The sequence below is a fragment of the Prunus mume genome, linkage group LG1 (genome assembly GCF_029339155.1).
Source record: "Prunus mume cultivar Tortuosa linkage group LG1, ASM2933915v1, whole genome shotgun sequence".
In the NCBI taxonomy this organism is placed as follows: Eukaryota; Viridiplantae; Streptophyta; class Magnoliopsida; order Rosales; family Rosaceae; genus Prunus; species Prunus mume.
Window position 1 is genome coordinate 25,268,234 of NC_142698.1, and position 21,396 is coordinate 25,289,629.

Below are 21,396 nucleotides of genomic sequence, written 5' to 3' on the forward strand. Positions count from 1 at the left end.
CCACTCTAATTTTCAATAAGCTTTAATATAAAACAAATACATATTAAAAATACAATCGCAAAACACATATTATCAAAATGAAATTATATTCAACAATAGAATTCAAATTCTTATTTTAAAGTGTATTTTTATTGTTCTCCTACAACCAAGTTCATACAAATTTGGATTATTATTATTATTTATGGATACTGATGTGGAGGTATTGAATAGATGCCAAAAATGATAAACTTTGTTTTTTTTTTCTTTCTATTGTCCAAATATAAAATTTCCTATTGGGTATTATAAATAATTAATATTAAGGAGAAACTTAAATGGGATAAATGTGGCACAATATGAACCATTAAAATCCGAAGACTGGGAATTAGTATGGCCAAGTATAATCATAGCTTGGTACTTTTGAATAAACTGACCAATTGAAATGTAAATAAACTACGGTGATGCAATGTCCTAACTTGATTAGCTGGTCTTCAATTTAAAAACCAATTTCACAGCCAGTCTATTAGATTTCCTCAAAACATCACTGGGCTACAGTGGGTGTAGTTCCGCTCTTGTTAGTAATAATTGTCGTCATTTAGTTAAAATAAGCTTTATATTCGACTGATACGTATAGGATTTCATTTAATAATAATTGTCTCCGTTTAATTGAAATAGTTTGATATTCGACTAATACAGATCTGAGTCGTGCGTTTGTTATCATGTTGTAAATATATATCTTTGTAAATATAATTTTGTTTACATGACCGAAAGAAGTATCAAACCACATTCCGAAAAATTGAAGTCGAAAGCTGTGGGCGTGTATGGCTTGTTTGCCAAGCCAGTTATTGAAACAAATAATAAATCTACGTAACGCATTTGCTGACCTCAAGGCCCCTCAACCTACCCATCATACACACAACGCAGACCACCAAATATCTACAACCCAAAATCAACTTTCATATCTCTCTCTCTCTCTCCCTCGAGTGCCCTTTCTGAAGCACACAGCTGAAAATAGCCCCAACAGTTAATTATAAAAGAAAGAGGCAAACAAACAAACAAACAAAAAACCAAAAAAAATCTAATTTTCCCAAATGGGTTCTTTGAATCAGCATAAAAAATAAGGTGGTTTTCCATTGGCTCTCACCAATTCTCAGAAACGAAATTTCAATCTCATTTTCTGCCTGAGACAGCAAAGTTATGATTTTTTCTCGGATTGGTCGCTCCTTTTCTCGATCTTCTCGCTCCAGAGTAAGTTTCCCAATCTTGTTCTTCCCCTTTTCTTATTTAATTTGTGTGCTAAATATCTGGTTTTTGGTCTTAGAATTCGATATATGGAAGTGGGCGATCGGCGGCTCTGAATGGGAATGAAGCGATTTTGGGTGTACCACGTCTTGGTTCGTATCTGGGTCGGGTAGATGGGGATTTAGGGTTTTTGAGGTCTTATTTTGCTTCATCAATAGCAGCCCACAAGGCCTGCGTTTCTGATTTCAGTTACATTCTTGGAAACCCTAAGCTTCGCAGACATTTTTCTAGTGAAGCCCCAAAGAAAAAGAGTAAGCAAGTTACAAAATTTGGTTGGTTAATCTTTTATGGTTTGGTTAGCAGTTGGTATTTCAGCTAAATGAATCAAAATGTGGAAAAAAGAGTGATTGCGCTAAGCATGTGCTTGTGTTGGTCTTGCTGTTGCAGATTATGAGAACTTCTATCCCAAGGAAAAGAAGGAAATTCCCAAAGGAGATGAGCAGAAATCAGAGTCCAAAGGTTAAATTTCCATCTTTTCAGCTGGAACAATGCTTATTGTCAGTGCTATTTTTCCATTGAATTACATATGGTTCTATCAGGAATTGCCATTAGTATTTGTTTTAATTGAATGTTTATCATAGAAGTGGACAAAAGTAGGATTTTGTTATTACCAATTTATTTTAGATTAGTGTTTTTAAATCATCAGAACTTATGAGTGCTGGAATGTTGGATTAGTTCAAGTTGCCACTTTATGACTACATAACTCAGGTTGTTGAGAAAAAAAGTGATGTGGTTTTTAAGAGTTGGAGTTTGCAGTGGCACCTCTGTGATATTTTAGTTGTTGATTTAAATAAGTATTTTCAAGGGACACATGGCTCTAGTGGAGCACATACCTTACACTCATTGTCAGAGTTTGAATCTTCCTCTTCCCTCCGCCTGGGAAGAGACATGTTTCGTTGTAAAGTCGATGTTTTATGTGGGGGGTGCGTGAACTTACATTTAGATAAATAACTACAGTCGTATATATCTTGACTTGATCATATAAGACTCAAGTAGGTTTGATAGAAAGTAGTGTCAAATTAAGAATGCTAGGTTCTGTGTTAATATTTGATAATGAAAACTTTTGTGCTTTAAGGCTGTCCAGTCTTCAGCGGTTGGGGTGAAGAGGAGGAGGTGTTAGAGAATATAAAATATCTCGTGGGGGTTTGTATTAGGTCGGGGCTTTGAATTTTTGGATTGAGTATTTACTTACGATCGTTTATATTTATTTATGGCTATTTATATTTTGGTTTTTGTATTCTGTTAATTTTTATTATTATTATGGATTGCCTGCATATAGGCTTTTTTAGTAGGTTTTGGAGATTTTATCATATTGAGTAAGAATATTGGTTCATCTTATTTTCTCCTTGTTCTATTTCTTCTCTTTCTCTCTCTCTATTTTCTCTCCCCGTCCTAGATCATATGCTCCTTCATCACCCAGAATTTCAGGAATATGTTTTTAAGTCAATTACTTGTTGAGTTTTGCATTTAAAATCTTTAACATTTATACTAACTTGAATGTTCATTCAATTTCAGATGACTCAAAGGCAGATGATCAGGGGAGTTTTCAGGAAACTTTCTTGAGGCAGTTTCAAAATTTAATCACCCCGTTATTGGTCATTGGGCTATTTCTTTCCTCCTTCTCCTTTGGTTCTCCTGATCAGCAACAGGTAAGTGCATCCATAAATATGTGATATATGTATATTTTTTGGATAGATTTATGCAATTAGAGTCGCATATTTTATCATTTATTTTTTTTCTTATGATATAAAGCCAAGTCAATTTTAGTTTATGCAATTAGAGTTGCATATTATATCATTTCGTTTTCCTTTTTTTTAATAATGATATAAAGCCAAGTCAATTCTACTTACAACTCACAAGTTTAAATTGTGCACATTACTAAGGAAAATTCTTTGGAGTCCAACTATTTTTTATTTATTATTTTTCTCTTTCCTGTTCTATTACATGAGGTGGCTGGGACCTCGTACACATGAGAGGAGAGAGTTGCAAAAGTAGTTTGGCTCTTTAACATCTTCTATAAAATAATAATGTAAAAATAAAAGAAGTTTGTCTCATTTTGATTTAGATTAGATTTGGCATGGGCAACGTCCTTGACTGAACTGAAGTTGGTCTTCAGCTAGATTCTGGCTACATGCTTTGTGACCCTAATTACTGAAAAATTATCCATTCACTTTCATATCAGTAAATTCGTTGAGTTGGATCTGTAATATGTCAGGTTAAAGATCTGAGTCCTGCTCTTAATCTTTTGTGGTGATATTTATAAAATAAATTAATTTGCATGACCAGTGTAAATTATTATTTTCTATATCATTCTGTTTTATCTTGAAGGTAAGTTCTCTATTCCAGTGAAATAAAAAAGTTCTTTACTCATATGCTATGCAATTTTGTTCTCTGCAGATAAGTTTCCAAGAGTTCAAAAATAAACTTCTGGAACCAGGCTTAGTGGATCATATAGTTGTTTCTAACAAATCAGTTGCAAAAGTATATGTGCGTAGTTCACCACGCAGTCAAACAAGTGATGAAGTTGTCCAAGGACCCATTAATGGTAACCCTGCTCGTGCAAATGGGGGCCAGTACAAATACTATTTCAATATTGGAAGTGTTGAATCTTTTGAGGAGAAGTTGGAGGATGCACAGGAAGCATTGGGAATAGACCCTCATGATTATGTTCCTGTTACATATGTCTCTGAAATGGTTTGGTACCAAGAATTGATGAGATTTGCACCAACACTACTGCTTCTGGCATCCCTCTTGTTTATGGGGCGTAGAATGCAGGGTGGACTAGGCATTGGCGGTTCTGGTGGACGAAGTGGCCGTGGAATCTTCAACATAGGAAAGGCTCAAGTAACAAAAGTGGATAAAAATGCAAAGAATAAGGTTGGCTTTCTGTTTCCCAAGTCCATACTGGTGCTTTTTCAAGTGCATTCAAAATGTTTTCTTACCAATTTTCTTTCCAGTAGTTATAATACTTTTCTTAAGCACTCTGTTGCAAAGTTTCATCAGTAACTTACATATTTAATTGGCCCAGATCTACTTTAAAGATGTTGCCGGGTGCGATGAAGCAAAGCAGGAAATCATGGAATTTGTTCACTTCCTCAAGAACCCTAAGAAATATGAGGACTTGGGAGCCAAAATTCCCAAAGGCGCTCTATTAGTAGGCCCTCCAGGTACTGGGAAGACTCTTCTAGCGAAAGCAACTGCCGGGGAATCTGGTGTTCCGTTTCTATCTATATCTGGTTCAGACTTCATGGAGATGTTTGTTGGTGTCGGACCGTCTAGAGTTAGAAACTTGTTTCAGGAAGCAAGGCAATGTGCTCCTAGTATTATATTTATTGATGAGATTGATGCAATTGGTCGAGCAAGGGGGCGTGGGGGCTTCTCAGGTTCCAATGACGAGCGTGAAAGTACTCTAAATCAGTTGCTGGTAGAAATGGATGGCTTTGGAACAACTGCTGGAGTAGTTGTGCTTGCTGGCACCAATAGGCCTGATATTTTGGACAAAGCCTTATTAAGACCTGGTCGATTTGATCGCCAAATTTCTATTGATAAACCTGATATTAAAGGTCGCGACCAGATATTTCAGATATACCTGAAAAAAATCAAACTTGATCATGAACCATCATACTACTCCCAAAGACTTGCAGCCCTGACTCCAGGGTTTGCTGGAGCAGACATTGCAAATGTTTGCAATGAAGGTGCTCTAATTGCTGCAAGGAATGAGAGTGCACTGGTCACAATGCAGCATTTTGAGGCGGCTATAGATAGGATTATTGGTGGTTTGGAGAAGAAGAACAAGGTAACTCATTTTTGGCTGGCTCCTTGTTAATTTCATGGTATATAATAACTTTGTTTCATTTCCTAGTATTTTTTTACCATTCCCTCCCCGCTCCTCATCTTCCTGAAAAGAAAGACTGATGCTGCATAACATGGGGTTGGGACAGCACTGTGTCCTCCCCCACTTAGAAGTCTGGTCATTTCTGTTACGGCTCTGATGATATGCACTATGTCTAGAGAGTTGATTGGAGATAATCATTACATACCGTGGAAGAAAATACACTCTGCTATCCATCTTCCTAAACTATAGTATTGGGGTTGGAATTGCTCATCTTATATGACTCTTTGGGTGCTCCTTATGCTAGGTTAGAGAGAATTTTTTCTTTTGATCTGGACCTTGTAGAACCATTTTGACCTTCCACTAGGGAGGCAGCAATTGTTAATAAAGGTCCAGATCAAACTTTCAGGTAGCTAGAAGGAATTTATGCTTTAGCAGGGATTTATACTTTATAAGAAAATGTTTCGACTTTGAACCTTCAGTGTGTTTCTTTGTCTTTGTTCTTTTTAGAATGGAATTTTTGACATCTTTGCTTGTCAAACAGGTTATAAGCAAGCTTGAACGCCGCACAGTTGCCTACCATGAGTCAGGGCATGCTGTTACAGGCTGGTTCTTAGAACATGCAGAACCATTGTTGAAAGTGACCATTGTTCCTCGAGGTACTGCTGCACTTGGGTTTGCCCAATATGTTCCGAACGAAAACCTCCTCATGACCAAGGAGCAGCTTTTTGATATGACCTGCATGACCCTTGGTGGTAGGGCAGCTGAACAGGTAGCTATCTATGAAACTTAACCTTATTTTTTGGATGAGGCTTATAATGCAAATTGTTTATATTACTTATAGTAATTCTTCATTCTCAAGTCTTGGAACATTATTAGTCGTGTTATGATGGTGATGGTGAGCATATTCTGTGTTGCAGGTTCTGTTGGGAAAAATCTCGACGGGAGCCCAAAACGACTTGGAGAAAGTGACAAAGATGACCTATGCCCAAGTTGCAGTCTATGGTTTTAGTGACAAGGTGGGTCTCCTTTCTTTCCCTCAAAGGGACGATGGGTTTGAGATGGCAAAGCCCTACAGCAGCAAGACTGGGGCCATTATTGATAGTGAAGTGCGAGAATGGGTGGGTAAGGCGTATACACGCACAGTTGAAATCATAGAGGAACATAAAGTGCAAGTAGCTCAAATTGCAGAACTGTTGCTTGAAAAGGAAGTTCTTCACCAAGATGACCTTCTCCGGGTGTTGGGGGAGCGACCATTTAAATCAAGCGAAGTCACCAACTATGATAGATTTAAGGAAGGTTTTGAAGAGAAAGACGATGAGAAAACAGTGGAGATTCCACTAGTTGGGTCCGAGGAAGATGGCTCTTCGCCCCTTGAGCCCCAGGTTCTGCCTACTTAGTAGTTATTGAGGAGGAAGTTGTTTGTAATTGTACATTAAAAAGGAAAATTTTCTTCAACTCTTGGGCTAACTATTTCACATATTTCTTGTATGGACGAAATCTGTATTATACGTTGATTGCTATTTTATGACTACAGCATTTTCTATGATGTCATAGACTAGTCTTGATTTTTCAGATTCTCAACTCACAGTGCGATGTTGTTTGTTTCCAAATGCATTATTTGTTGGTTACCATGAAGTCAATGACCATGCGTTTTATAAGCATCATTGTAGGATTAAGAAATTGGCACCAAAATGCTTGCATGCTTTTGCTTTTATGATTGTAAATTGTACTTTAGTTGGTCAAAGATTTGATGATATAAACAAGATTTTCATGTTATGTTACCAACAAATCAATCATAATCTACCACCTTAAGAAAGCTAACAAAGATAAAAAGAAATGCACTTTGTTAAAATGATTTCTCACAATTACTTAAAAGAATTTGTTTATGAGTGTGGGGGTTAAGTTTCTATACTTGGCTAGAAGCTCTTGCGCCTGTGACATCCCTAATGCTTTTTTATTTATTTTCTTTTTCTTGTGAAAGGGAATCCAACCTTTGACCTAATTTTCGCTACGCGTCCGACCACTTGAGCTAACCCCAAGGGCTTGTACCTTGAAGTCTTGAAACGTTTTCAGATATGTCCTTTGCTATTTTTATAATGTATGGTCAGGCACTGATGTTCCTCATGAGCGGCATATAAAAAGAAAGTAAAAAAGATATTAGTTCGTGTTTTTGTTAATTTCTTTTCGCTGTTAAATTTTGAATTGTGAAGGGGTGGCTAGTCGCATAACATGTGTTTCTAGACGTTGAGTCTGGCTGGACCAATATCAAAGAGGGTGGTAGCTTTGACCTTCCCCCATTTCATTATTATACTTCAAGCCTCCTATATATATAGTTCTCTCAATTTAAGCCTGTCATCTGTATCCTCTTCTCTGCACACAACTTCTTCCTCATTCATTCAGTCCTTATTTACATCTCTCTCTCTGAGGTGCTTTTTCTTCCCCATAATAGCTCTCAAATGTTGCATATTTATTGATGGTTTGGTGTTGAAAAAAAAAAATTAAGTTGGGATAATTGGTCTCTCTCTCTCTCTCTCTCTCTCTCTCTCTCTCTCTCTCTCCCTTTTTCATATCTATGAATTGATGATGCTCCTTTCTTTAGAAGCTTTTAATTTGTAGAGTATAATGGATTTCCAAAATCAGTATCAGCAGGCTGATCAGATGCCAAAATATGAGTGTCTTCTCTTTGGTAAGTCTTTTTTCCTTCATTTTTTTATCCTTCTTTTAAGTCATTATAACTAATAACTTTGTGTCAGATTTCAATCAACATATTTCTGTGTTGTTCTTTGCATCTGCTACCTAGCTAGCCACTTTTCATTAGTACCAACAATAACATAAAACTATTTGTGTTGCAGATCTAGATGATACCCTTTATCCCTTGAGTTCTGGAATGTCTAAACAATGCACCAAGAATATTGAAGGTATAGTATATAATTCATCACCCTTCCATCCAATATCTAATAATTACAAGAAAAAATCAATCTGATTATTCTTGTATCTCTTTTCTCAGAATACATGGTTCAAAAACTAGGCATAGCGGAAACAACAGTCACTCAGCTTAATCAACTGTTATACAAGAATTATGGGACATCAATGGCTGGTCTAAGGGTATGGCCACATATTATAATATCCTAATTTTTTTTTATAAATTTTCTATCAATAAACTTTCTTACAATTTTTTCTCCTGTCCAGGCCATTGGTTATAACTTTGACAATGATGACTACCACAGGTACCAAGTTTCCTCCTCCCGTTAACCTCTTTTATTTATCATTATATGATCTGGTGCATATCAGGAATTATGAAATTATCTTACAAATTCCCCTTTTACAGTTTTGTTCATGGAAGATTGCCCTATGAGGTACTAAGACCTGACCATGTCCTTAGGACTCTTCTGCTGAGCCTGCCGTATCGAAAACTCGTAAGCTGCAAGTTACATATAGAAACAAGTTGATAGTAACTAAAAAATTTTGTTTCAAGATTTAATTTCTCTGATGATGTTTTGGCTTCACGATATGAAAGATTTTCTCAAATGGGGACAAGTTCCATGTGGCAAAAACTCTTAGCAAGCTTGGATTGAAGGACTGTTTTGAAGGAGTTGTATGTTTTGAGACTCTGAATCCCATCATTGATAATGAAGACTCAAAGTCCACAGGCTGCAGAAAGGTTTTTGACCATTCTTATTTATTTGATGCTGGATCAGCACTTCCAGTGACTCCAGTTGTTTGCAAACCATTTGCGAATGCATATGAACAAGCATTACAGAAAGCCAATATTAACCCTCGAAGAACTGTAAGACAATTATCTGGCACTTCTAATAACCCTTCTTAATTGTTTTTAAATTTTCTGTGAACTTTTACTTTTCCCCCTTCTTCGAACATTTCCAATGAACTAAGCAAATGCGTCGTTTGACAACCTATGTGACACTTTACTCCAAAGGATGAGGCAAATAGTTAATATAAAAATAATGTGTCCCCAAATTGCCTCACGACTTTTCAACAAGGTATTTTGCCTTTGCCAAGAGGTGAGGAAAATTTTCCTTCGCTTCTAACCTTGACCATTTGGAGCTTAAGAATGTGGCAAGGCAATTTTAATTTGCCTTGCTAGATACTTGATCATGCTCTTGTTTCTTACCATGCATTCCTCAACCAAAATGACCCTTTTTTTATTTGTTTATTTATACATTTCATGTATAATTCAGTTGATGTAACAGTGAATTTACCACTTATTGCAGCTCTTCTTTGATGATAGCATCCGCAACATACAGGCTGGAAAGGATATGGGTCTTCATACTGTATTGGTAAGTTGTAAAAGAAAGGGATTTTTCAGTTCTTGTTAAAACACGGATCCTGAGTTCAAATCTTATAAATGAAAGTTTATTGTATTGTTGAATAAAAATTTTAATAATGCGTTCGCACCAAAATGAACAAATGATGTATGTATGTACGTATGTATGTATAGGTGGGCACTTCCAACAGAACAAAGGGTGTGGATTATGCAATAGAGAGCATCCACAATATCAGAGAAGCACTGCCAGAGCTTTGGGAAATCAATAATAAGAAAGACATAAGCAGAAGCTTTTCTGGTAAGCTGGCAATGGAGACATCAGTGACTGCCTAACTATATATAGCTTCAAAGTCCTCTGAGTAAAACAAGCAGCATGCAGGCCAGAAGTCGGAGAAAATCTTAAGTGTAACCAGTTTGTATACAATCATGTGTTTATCGCTCTAAATCTTTTCCTCCAACGATTGGGTTAGTATATATATTTACATGTTTATTCTAATAAATGTACGATCAATGAAAGAGAAATCTGCTTTTCTGGTTTTTGATGATCAATCACACCCCTCTATTCCTCACAACCTCTATTGATCTTTACAAGAAAGTACAAAAGATTAACTCGGACCAACTACAAATAATTGGAGCAAATTAAAATCCAGAAAGGGAAAAATGACAATTATACTGAAAATTATTAATTGTACAAGATAACAAAATTGGTGCCTATTATTGATGAAAATTATTGAAAAGTTTGCTGATATCCACCATGCTGTCACTCATTTATTGGACAGCTGTGCTTGAGCCTTTGAGGGTACCACAATGGATAACAACATGCACCGACGAAATTTAATCTCAAAATTCTAGACAGCAATTGATATGATTTGTTCACAATATCGACCTTTCACCCCCTTCATTTCTAACAATCAAAGTATTCACACGAGCAATTGGTGTCTGCTGTGACAACTTTGGGTTTTCGTAATACCAATCTCATACTTAAAAAATTGTCCTAACCTAAACAATGAATAAATAAACATCATGATAAGATATCAATCTTTGAGTACCAGCTAGTGGGATCTTTTTTTTTTTTTGGGTTGAGAGAACGTCGACGGAATGAGGGAAACTTTATTTATAAAATGAAGAATTACAACGGGGACCAACACACCTGACATCGACTCAACAAATCACATAATATGACGTCCTAAATAAGATCAGAGACACCTCAAATCAAATAAAGTTGTTCACATTATGCAGACCGAATCTAGCAAGTCGGTGTACAACACTAATTGCTTTCTATGAGTAAATTGAAAAAGATAGTCAAGAATCTATTTTTGAAGATGCTTTACATCTTCAACAATGAGTCGGTGTACTAACTAATGGGATCGTTGTTCTATTTGTTCATGTTGCGTTGCATTCGAACCCTATTTGTTTTTAGTAATTAAGATGTCATGTCATCTACTATATCAATTAAATATCTTCGTAAAAGAAAAGTTCTCCACACGAAGGATTGACAATGATACCACCCCAAATCAAAAATGATACCACCCAAAATCAAAATGTTTTACTTAAATAGTAATTAAGATAAGATAAAGGCTTAATATCCAACAAACAGGATATCAAGATGGTTTCGTGGAAGCATAAATGAACAACATACATTACACACTAAAATCACCATATTACCATTTATATGTTTGAAAATAAGATCTATTAAAGTTTAGGTAAATGAACGGAAAATACTATCTATTTATATAAAGTTGCTGGAGTGCTCTTAAGTTTTAAGTTGTAATGAGGAGATAAATTCTTGAATCCGACTGTTGGACTAGCCAATCTGATTTTACGTTGGTCTTACATCTTTGAGTGTGTTCGAAGACAAAAACTTATACTGAAAAGGAAGAATCCTAGGAAGAGAAAGCCTTCTATTGTTTGAGGATTTTTGAGTTAGATTAGGTGTTGCAACTTGCAATTCCTAAATAAGAAAAGATTATTTGAGTAACAACTCTCCCATAAAAAAGGCTCAAACAGTTGCTTTGTCATGAAGAGTTTTTTTGTTATTAAAAAAAGCATCAAATCAAAGCGAAGCTCAGGGACGTGGCTAACCGGGTACGTATAACGTATGCCACAAAAATAAAATACCAAAGGCTCCTGGCGATAACGACACGTGTCCTAATCAAACGCGATTTTTTTGCAGGCATCTCGCTTAAAGCAGGCACGTGTCAGGCTCGCATAGGGCCACGTAATGCGGTCAAAAATGGGGTTATGACTTTGACGTTCGAAGAAATTGAAATCCAACATTAAAATGACGGGTGTGTGGCTATTTAAACACTTTCATGCTTCCGGTTAATTTCTCTCTCTCTCTCTCTCTTTTCCCTTCTAAAAGTCCTCTCTTTTTCTCTCCATCTCTCTGTCTCTCTCTAGTATCTACAACTGCGGCCATTTGGATCTGGTAACGCTCATTTTCTAGTCTTTGAATGCTTTTTTATTACTTTAGAAGTTTGGATCTTTTTCTTTATATTTTCAATCACAATGGTTAACGTGTGATAAATCAAATACTGGGTTTTCTTTGTTCATTGTGATGAAGCATTGTTTTCTGATTTCTCGTTCACAATTGTTGAAGTTGTGGAAATCAAATATTGGGTTTTATTTTGTCCATTGTAATGTTTCTTCAATCTCTATCTATACTTTCCGGGGTTTGAGTGATCTTCTTCCTTTAATCGGGTGTGGGGTGTGAATGTTTTTGCACCTGTGATAACAGAAATGTGATGTGTAAGTGTGTTACCTTTTCTTTTGTGATATAGGGCCTTTTAGTTTTGGATTTTTTTGATGGTTTGGAAATAAAAGATTGAACTTTTTGTGAGGTTTGGGTTTGTAGGCATTGTGATTTTCCATCAAAATGAAGTTTTAAAATGTAAAACATTGGAAGTTTTATTACTACTTTTAGCATTTAGGATTTTGTGATTGAAGTTGTTTATATGCTTAATGCTTTTCTTCAATTCCTCTGGTTTGAAGCCTTCTAGATCAGGATGGAAAACGAGGATCAATATCAGCAGTATGACTGCCTTCTATTTGGTAAGCCTTAATACACAGGTTTTGTCGATTTGAAATTTATGGTTCTCGAAGGCGGAATAACAACTAGCTGTTTTGATTTCCAGATCTAGATGACACCCTATATCCTCAGAGTTCAGGGATTTCAGTACAAATCACTAAGAATATTCAAGGTGAGGAATGCTTTATGATTATGGATTTTAAAGCTTTTATGTGAAATGTCCATTGTTTGAATAAAATTTCTATGAATTTTTCGCTGTAGAATATATGCTTCAAAAGCTTGGCATGAAGGAAAGTGAAGTTCCTGAATTGTGTATTTCATTATACAAGGATTACGGGACGACGATGGCTGGTCTTAAGGTAGGGTGATTATGATCCCTTCAACTTTTTAATTTTTGTTTCTAAAAGTATTTAAGGCAGAACAGAATGATAAATGAACTTGGTTTTGCGTTTTGCCTTATTTCCAGGCTCAGGGCCATAACTTCGAGTATGATGACTTTCATAGGTACCAAATGCTTAACCTTAATTTGTGCTCCTATTGTTTACGACAATCATGTGATCTTGGTTTGTCACTATAATCATTTCTGCAGTTTTGTTCATGGGAGGTTGCCCTACGATTCACTTAATCCTGACCCCATTCTCAGGGGTCTTTTACTTAGTCTACCAATCCGGAAAGTAGTAAGTTTTATTGATCAATCTATACTCTCAAATGTGGTCTTTAAAAAAAAGGGGGAATGTTTTAACAACAATGCTTTCTTCTCGTGTTATGTTGGTCATTGTGTGTAGATTTTCACAAATTCAGACAAGGCACATGCCGCTAGTGTGCTCGGGAAGCTTGGAATAGAGGACTGCTTTGAGATGATTATATGCTTCGAGACTCTGAATCCCACCAACAATGCTGATGATTCTGTTGGTACCGAAGAAACTGAAAATATTGAACAACCAAATACTGGTTCTGTAATTTCAAAGACCCCAGTTGTGTGCAAACCGTTTGAGCATGCATATGAAGAAACTTTTAAGATTGCAAACATCAACCCCAAAAGAACGGTAAGATTTTTTTTACATATTTTAACTACGGCAATTGACTTAGCCATAGCTTAGGTCTCATAATTGGCAGGGCACTGTTTCAAATAATAGGGTGTATACTATTTCTTAGCACTGTTCAATTCATTTTGTATACTTTTACTTTCTTCATCAACATTCTTCAATTCGTTTTGTGATTTCATTTTTGTTTCCAGTTATTCTTCGACGATAGCATTCGCAATTTGCAAACTGCAAAGGAGTTGGGGCTCCATACAGTAATGGTAAGTTACTAATACCAATTCGGGCAAGTAAAATTTTGCTGCATCTGAGAAATTATCTAAGGATATCATTCTCACCAATATGGTTTATGAAATTGTTGTGTAGATTGGCACATCTCACCGAACTAAAGGTGCGGATCATGCATTTGAGAGCATCCATAATATCAAGGAAGCATTGCCAGAACTCTGGGAAACCACTGAACAGTGTGAAAATGTTCGATATTCGCGAGAGATTGCAATCGAACAACCGGTACAAGCGTAGGCCATTTTTAAGTCGTCTGAAATGTTGAGAGCTGCATTCATTACAGGCAACCATATGGCTGATGTGTTTTCTTATTTGTTTATGTGATTTTCTCGTACTTTGGAATTGTAGAATTGTATTATATATGTGAGCTTAATCTAGCAATACTGTTTCTAACATGCTGGGTAGCCCCTTCTTTTAATGACAGTAAAACTGTTTCTACCATATTTATTTTTCACAAAGTCATGTCCATGTTTTCTCATACAAATTGGGTGACGGTTAAGATATGTCACATTCTACAAATAGTTTGTTCTACGTTGCCTAGGCTTTTATGTTCCTTTTCAACTTCCAATTTATTTTTTATATTAACTTCCAATTGGTATTTCTAAAGATAGGCTACTCATTGATTTGCTAGGAATATGATATTATTTGAGACCTAAGAGCATCTACAATGGCTCCTTAAACCACATCTTTAGACAAATTTTAGGGAGGAAGTTGAAAAAGTACAATTCCAATCATGCTCCTTATCCACTTATTAAAATAAGGAGACCTCTAGGAGCTCCTAAATATGAAGGGAGAGAAATGACTCATAGTGGCTCCCTATAATTTAGTGCTGCTTTATTTAATGAGTATTTCAAACCTTTGATTAATGCTAATTATTTGTATATTATTTTTTAATAGATATTGACCAATTAAAAAAGAGTTATAGCATTTATGACTCTCAAAACTAGAAAGCATGATTGGAGTTTAAATTTTTTAGAAAGGTCCTAAAATAACTTTTATATGTTTTTAGCTAAAATTTAATTAAAAAATTCAAAGCATGATTGTGGAATGCTCCCTAATTTTTTTAGTTAAAATTTAGCTAAAAGCACACACAAGCTATTTTAGGAGCACGATATAATATTTGAACTCCAATAATTTTAATTTAATATGATTGGTCTATCTCTATAAAAAAAAAAAAAAAAGATAAAAAACTAGTTAGCATTAATTAAAAGTTTAAACTATGCATAAAACAAAACAACATTAAATTATTGTTGAGGCCCAAAAATCCAAGGGGCAGATAATTGAACACAAAAGAAGCTCAATCGGGACAAAAGAAAATTTGTAGGACGCACCAATACAAGCTACGGGCCACGTATCATGCCAAGCAAGCATGTGCAAAAGGGGCCAGGAGCATGCCAACTTTACCAAATCGCGCTCACATACCCATTCGGTGTTACTTGGCCCGATTATAGCCTATCACGACATAATAAAACTCAAGCACAAGCGTAGGTGTCATGTAAAAAGAGACATTATTCTAACTCCAAGCTATGCTACAAGTTTAAGTGGGCCAAAGCCACAAAATTACCCAGGGCTTGCTAAAAAGTTGTGGTGTGGATGGGTACAAGCGCTTACAAGGCCCATTTGAGGGATGAATGAGAATTTTGGGCTACTTGGGAGTACCAAAACTCAAGTCCATTTCTTGGCCCCAAACACATGGGCTAGCATGAGAGAGAGAGAACATGATGCCCTAGGAAGAATATAATAGTTTGCTTAAAAGACCCTATGTTAATTAGAATGCCCAAATACTTTGTTAAAAACGCAACAGGCAAACTGCTTCCAGTAGCTTGACGAAAACAAGCTGATCAGTTGATTGTAGAGTAGAATATCACCAACCCAAAGCCTTGGGGAAAAGCCCAGCCCAACACTCTATAAAATATCTAGCAAACACGTTTAGCCTTTGCCCAAAGGAGTCAACAGAAGCCAACACAAAAACCAGAGGAAATCCATGCGAGCAAGAGGTTTATTCGTTGGGTAAACAATATGTCCATTCCTCCTTTTCCTCTGTCGGCTCGTATAGGAAAAATCAAGAAGAAAGTTAGTGGCGGTTCACCCCTATGGAGAAAGACCAGCTATACCAAAACCTTGGAGCCACAAAGAGCTCCTTACCTATGCACCTTAGATGAGAGAATTTCACCAAAGAAGATTAAGTGGAAAGAAACAACGAAAAAGGAGGGAAAAGGTTAGATGAAATTAGGGTTCTTTGTGCCTATAAAAGAGGGCTTCTACTACCCAGGAAGACAACCCATTCAGAGCCTGACCAAGCTTTGTCAAGCAACTGAAAATTTACTCAATCCACCCAATCTTCTTCTTAGTTTGTTTTTCTTCTTCCCTTAAGATAGAAATCGTGCTAATTTTCCTCTGCCTTACTCTAGATTATAGATCTCCACAAGAAATTCAAGCTTTTTATCTCTCTCAAAATTGCTAAACTTGTGAAAGCTTAACTCCCATGCCACAAGCTCCTCAAGCTAAGTCACTCATCAATTTATTACGATTATCTGGTTGTTAGTGAAAAGAACCTAAGAGTGTTTTTTCTAAAGTTTCAAAAGACTTTTCAAAAACTCTTTTGGGAGCTTGGTTTTAGAACTCGGGCACTTGGGGAATTTCTGTTCGTTTTCTTCTTACGACAGCCCAAGCCCATTCGTTAGGCTGCTGGAACAAAAAGACCCCTACAATTATAAAGAGCCATTAATTGTCATCTCTCTCTTCATATTTAGGAGCTTCTAGAGGTCTCATTGTTTTAGGAGGTGGATAGTGAGCATGCCCAATTCCTCCCTAAAATTTGTCTAAGAATGTGATTTAGGGAATCCATTGTTGATGCTTTATTTATTTGATATCCGCAGCTTATCCTTTTTTAAAAATAGCTACTCCAAAATGAAAATGAAAATCGATTGGAATTTTTTTTTCATGAAGGACCTGAACCAACGTTGCACTGAGAAAGAATATTGAAAGCCTTCGTGAAGAAGCACACTGTATAAAAAAAAATTAGTTATTTCAAACCGTTTTTTAAACTTAGATGCTCGTTATGTATCCAAAACTTTTTTTCAAAACAATACTGTCTCTCTTTTCTATGATCAATTTTAGAATAATTAATTTTTAGCATTCATCCTACAGTTTTCACTCCCAAAATAATACAGATGTTAGGTTAGTTGGCTAGGGCAGTGTACCCAACCCTTTGTACTTGAGTTCAATCCTCTTCTCTACAGTTTAGAAAAGTCTAGACCATCATTAGTATAAAAATTTTAAAAAAAAAAATCCCGAAATGATTTTAAATCTTCTAAATCATGAAAACATGAGCGTATATCATTTATAGCCTAAACCTTTTTATTTTATTTTATATTTATATATATATTATTTTTTTATTTATAATAAATAACACTAACCTCCCTTCTCATATGGTAGATTTCAAGTTACAACAAGGCCCCGTTTGGTTCATGGGAAAGGAGGTTTGGGAATGGGAATTCAATTGCTTTCCCATGTTTGGTAAGTCTAGCATGAGAAATAGTTGCCTGGCACATGGGAAAGTAAGGGGGAAAGTGAAGCCCTCCTCTTAACTTGGGTTTTGTTTTCCCTCATCATGAGAAAGTTTGGGAAAATGAGCCAACATTCAATGCACAATTTTCATGACTATTCTGTCTCTATGAATAATTTATAATTAAAACGTATCATTAAATGCATTCTTTTTTTATTTGATTTAATATGGGTATAATTGGAAAATTATACAAACTTTGTTTTCCATTCCTACTTAAAACAAATATGGGAAAGGAAACAAAGTGAAATCTCCAATTACTTTCCCGACATTACCAAACGTGAGAAAAGAATCTTTCATTCCAATTCCTTGGGAAATGACATGGAAAATGATTTCCCCTCAAATCCATTCCGTGAACCAAACGGGGCCCAAGTGTTGTTTCTCAAAATAAGAGGAAGGTTAATGTAAAGCTTACTGAACCTCAAGGAAGGTTTGCATAATTTACTCTATTTAAATTGATTGGGGCATAAATTTTGAGTTGAAGCAAAGCCCCATGAAGAGCAGGAAAGAACTCGGGACAATATCCAACAATTCAAGAAAATAAAGATATATTATAAATATACGAACAAAATTCCACATAATCTGTACGACATGGAAGGTATGTTTGAATTGTCATTTCATACCAACTTCTGGTTCATATGGATATTTACACAAAGACAAAAAGCATCATTCATGTGCATAAAACTTTCTAGGGTTGGACCTTCCATTGCCACATCACTTGACTGTTTCATCTAAGAAAGAATTGATGGAATATAAATGCCTTCTCTTTTTTCTTTTGCTTTGGACGAAGGATATGCCTTTAACTTCACCCTTTCAGTGAATACTTCTTCCCCGTGAATGCTTGGAACTTTGGCTCATCTGTCTTTTGAGAAGGATCTTCTGCCTTCTGAGAAGGCTCTTGCCTGCTGTTCTTTGGGGCAACCTGGGTTTACAAGTTCAAACCAAACAGATGAGATACTTTAAAGTTAATAAGAACAGACAATCAATTAAATTGGAGAAAAAAAAGGACGTACTTTTGGGGTTTCATTTGTGGGCTGGTTGACATTTGATCCAAACACAAGCTTTCCAGAGTGTTGACGTGCAGAACAAGTTGACGACTTCGAACCCTTGGTTCCATTTTCACTCTCCAGTTGGTGCTGCTTGAGTATGGGAGAGGAAACTTGTGCAACTGATTGTGTCAAGGGTTTCCCATCCAATCGTTTTCCTGAACCAGTAAAGGGACTGAATTTTGGTATCTTTTCAGGTGGTTCTTCTTCGGCTGAAAGATGCATGTTAAAAATGGAAAATTGATGTCATCCGTTAAAAAGGAATTCTATCATCTTATAAGCAAAAAATTAAGGTCAATAGTTAGAATTGAACCATCTTTCAAAATTATTTGAACAGAATAACATAACTACCTTCTAGTAGTCTCTTCTTTGACGAAGTAATAGGTGCTGGTTTCTCGGGTTCCACATAATCAAGAGGAGGGGCAAAATCAACCTCACAGTCCGTCTCAATTATACTGATTGCAGAGGAGGGTTTTGTTTCAACTATGTTAATGTAATACTTCTTATTGTTATAAGGAACCATGATAGTGTCACCAGTGGTTAAACAAGAGTAGCTCCTCAATGTAGTCTCCAAACTGAAGGAAGAAAAGTGAGGATATAAATATTTTATTATTCCACTCAAAGTGCAATGCAATTACCCAAATGAAGATATCAAAGTGATTAACTAACATGGCTTTGGGATTTGAGATATCAAGAAAGTCCTTGGTGTGGGGCTGCAACTTCACATACGTTCCCTTTACAAGGCTTTTGTTTTTCACTTGACAAATGTCTCCCTCTTGAAGGAGCATGTTCTCCATCATCTACAAAGAAACAAAAGAACATAAATGAGTGAGCATCACCATATCTGGAATGCTGCTGCAACAAATTCCAAGAAAGATATGTGTACCCAGTAAGGTAAATAGATTAGGCCCTCATCAGCAACAAATTCCAAAACCCCACAATGAGTAACTCGGTCAACAGTAGGATTGTTAAGTTCAAACAACATAGGGTAGTCGATCTGTAAAGATGCTGGAGAAGAAAAGCTCGTATTTAGTTGGCATATCATATATCAGGACCCAGGGTTACATAAGTTGAAAATCCAATTGGCAACAGCAGGACAAGGAAGAGAGAAAATTATCAATTTACCGAGGCGGTCAAGAGCTGAGGGAGGCATTATAACTGGAAGGACAAAGAAAACAAACAAATAATTAAGTAAGTATTTAATACTATCAAGCAAATGAGCAAAGAGGATGCCATGGATGGTATAAAAAAACCAGTCAGGCAGATAAACATACTTTTATCACCCTTTTCCAGATGTGACTGCAAAAGATCAAAAGTAAGAGGAATCAGTATAAACAATTAGGAAGCTGGCCAAAGAATAAGTTCACTTATAACTTGGAGGGCATAGGGAAAACTTTCAACTTAATTAGCGAAATTTTTTTGTGAGAACTTAATTAGTAAATTTTCCAGGTTCAGAATTCAAACCTTGTCAATAAACGAGACGGGGTAACAACGATAACTCTGCTCAAAAGCAGAAATGCGATAGTTTTCATGAGCCTGTAACACAAAAATAATCAGAACAGTGAATAACATTTATCAGCCAAACAAGTTCAAAACAATTAGATCAATGGATACAGTGTGAAGTAGAAGCAAGCAACACTCAAAATAGTAATATAAGCTCATTAACTGATACCCATCACTGTTTTAAACAGTCAGATTGTCAAAATCTGATGCCAAATTGTTACCCAATCGCATAAACATATTACTCCCAAACTAAAACCTCCTCTATCCTACAGACATGCATTAAACCGTTCCTCCTTATCCCATGATTTCCATTCAAGCTAACCCATTAGAAACTATACTGCCAACACAATCAAGTCCTTAACTTTATTTTGAATTTCAATTTAAGAAAACACAAACTACAAGGAAAATAAAAGAACGTACCATTTTCACTGGGTCCCAGAACTGATTGCCTGTCAAATAAGCAAACAATGAGAAAACATCAAAAAAAGAAAAAAGAAAAACCCAATTATCAATCTAAATCCAAACTTCAGAATATCAGTCAGCCCATATAGATTCTAGATATACAGTTACAAGAAAAAGAAACCCACTCTGTTCAAAAAATGAAACAAAGAGAACAAGAAGAAACCTACCATCTGACTACCAACAAAAGCATTGAAGATAGAAGACCCAGAAGAAAATAGGAACCAAAAGTTATTGAATTTTGATGCTGTTAAAACAGAAAGAAGGGATTTTGATGAATAGCTGGGCACCTTTTTGTCTGTAATGGATGATGGTTGAGTTGAGGTGCTGGGTTTTCTTGCGGCCTAAGGAGAGCCAGCTGGGTCTGAGACTCTTGAGTCTCTGAGTCTGAGCAGTGAATTTTGTGAGATGGTGGGTTCCGAGGTTTTTATAGGTTAAGAGAGAGTCTTGGATTCGGATGGAAAAACTAAAGCGGGTCCTCGTGGGTTTGTGGCTCGTGGATTACGAGGAGTGGTTCAATTTTTTATTATTATTATATTTTTACTATTGTTGTTTTCTTCTTCTTCAATTTTTTTTTGTACCGCATTTTCTTTTCTTTTATATCAATTTGCAAGCAATCACATCCCAACAAAATTCCTCGGTTTTTGTTTTTTTAACAAAAGATTTGATATATACAATATACTTTCATAACAGGTTAATACACTACATAATTAGGTCTCGTACTCTTTATAAATATTTGTCATTGACATCTCTGTGAGTCAAACATGATACATTCTTTAATTAATTGAAGAAAATATCACTAAAATAAGGTTAATTACCATAAAATTGTAATCCAAAAGAAACGAAACGTTATGAAAAATAGCCCAATTTGAGCGCTTTAAAGAATTTTGCCTATTTTACATTTTAAATTTAACCAAGCTGCAAGGTATGAACGAGCATTATTCTATGGGACCCATATGATACTTTAAAAACAAAGTTATTTAGGGTGTTCGTGGATTCAAATATTTTTAATATTTAGAATATAATCCAATGTACATTAGATTTCTAATATTACAATTTAATTAAATCCGATCCA

The 21,396-nt window shown here is 35.8% G+C and overlaps 4 protein-coding genes across 8 annotated transcripts; 3 read left to right on the plus strand and 1 right to left on the minus strand.

Annotated features, from left to right (window-relative positions):
- Positions 1-863: 863 nt before the first annotated feature.
- LOC103322191 (ATP-dependent zinc metalloprotease FTSH 10, mitochondrial) lies at positions 864-6,659 on the plus strand. The gene is made up of 8 exons (XM_008224083.3): positions 864-1,224; positions 1,298-1,529; positions 1,666-1,737; positions 2,794-2,927; positions 3,676-4,155; positions 4,307-5,074; positions 5,655-5,882; positions 6,031-6,659. Exons 1-8 carry the CDS (start codon positions 1,174-1,176, stop codon positions 6,508-6,510), a joined length of 2,445 nt encoding a protein of 814 aa, XP_008222305.1. The 5' UTR covers positions 864-1,173; the 3' UTR covers positions 6,511-6,659.
- A 620-nt stretch (positions 6,660-7,279) lies between these two features.
- LOC103322201 (uncharacterized protein C24B11.05) lies at positions 7,280-9,929 on the plus strand. Of its 3 annotated transcripts, none has more exons than XM_089045099.1 (9): positions 7,280-7,539; positions 7,716-7,799; positions 7,966-8,031; positions 8,121-8,218; positions 8,303-8,340; positions 8,442-8,529; positions 8,631-8,900; positions 9,343-9,408; positions 9,570-9,929. In XM_089045099.1, the coding sequence occupies exons 2-9, from the start codon at positions 7,736-7,738 to the stop codon at positions 9,726-9,728; spliced, it is 849 nt and encodes a 282-aa protein (XP_088901225.1). In that variant the 5' UTR covers positions 7,280-7,539; positions 7,716-7,735; the 3' UTR covers positions 9,729-9,929. The 3 variants fall into 3 exon arrangements, with proteins under 3 accessions (XP_088901225.1, XP_008222317.2, XP_008222324.2); XM_008224095.3 differs by having other exon boundaries at positions 7,281-7,539; positions 7,713-7,799; XM_008224102.2 differs by having other exon boundaries at positions 7,472-7,539; positions 7,754-7,799.
- Positions 9,930-11,682: 1,753 nt separating this feature from the next.
- Positions 11,683-14,189, plus strand: LOC103322223 (Haloacid dehalogenase-like hydrolase (HAD) superfamily protein). Of its 2 annotated transcripts, none has more exons than XM_008224120.3 (9): positions 11,683-11,823; positions 12,387-12,446; positions 12,530-12,595; positions 12,685-12,782; positions 12,890-12,927; positions 13,013-13,100; positions 13,209-13,469; positions 13,661-13,726; positions 13,830-14,189. In XM_008224120.3, exons 2-9 carry the CDS (start codon positions 12,401-12,403, stop codon positions 13,983-13,985), a joined length of 819 nt encoding a protein of 272 aa, XP_008222342.2. In that variant the 5' UTR covers positions 11,683-11,823; positions 12,387-12,400; the 3' UTR covers positions 13,986-14,189. The 2 variants fall into 2 exon arrangements, with proteins under 2 accessions (XP_008222342.2, XP_088900063.1); XM_089043937.1 differs by lacking the exon at positions 11,683-11,823 and adding an exon at positions 12,083-12,143.
- Positions 14,190-17,844: 3,655 nt separating this feature from the next.
- On the minus strand, positions 17,845-20,744 carry LOC103322230 (Ubiquitin fusion degradation UFD1 family protein). Of its 2 annotated transcripts, none has more exons than XM_008224127.2 (10): positions 20,612-20,744; positions 20,283-20,311; positions 19,824-19,895; positions 19,634-19,658; positions 19,485-19,517; positions 19,246-19,367; positions 19,029-19,159; positions 18,711-18,934; positions 18,327-18,571; positions 17,845-18,235 (listed from the first exon to the last, which is right to left on the minus strand). In XM_008224127.2, exons 2-10 carry the CDS (start codon positions 20,283-20,285, stop codon positions 18,119-18,121), a joined length of 972 nt encoding a protein of 323 aa, XP_008222349.2. In that variant the 5' UTR covers positions 20,286-20,311; positions 20,612-20,744; the 3' UTR covers positions 17,845-18,118. The 2 variants fall into 2 exon arrangements, with proteins under 2 accessions (XP_008222349.2, XP_016648448.2); XM_016792962.2 differs by having other exon boundaries at positions 20,492-20,684.
- Positions 20,745-21,396: the final 652 nt, after the last annotated feature.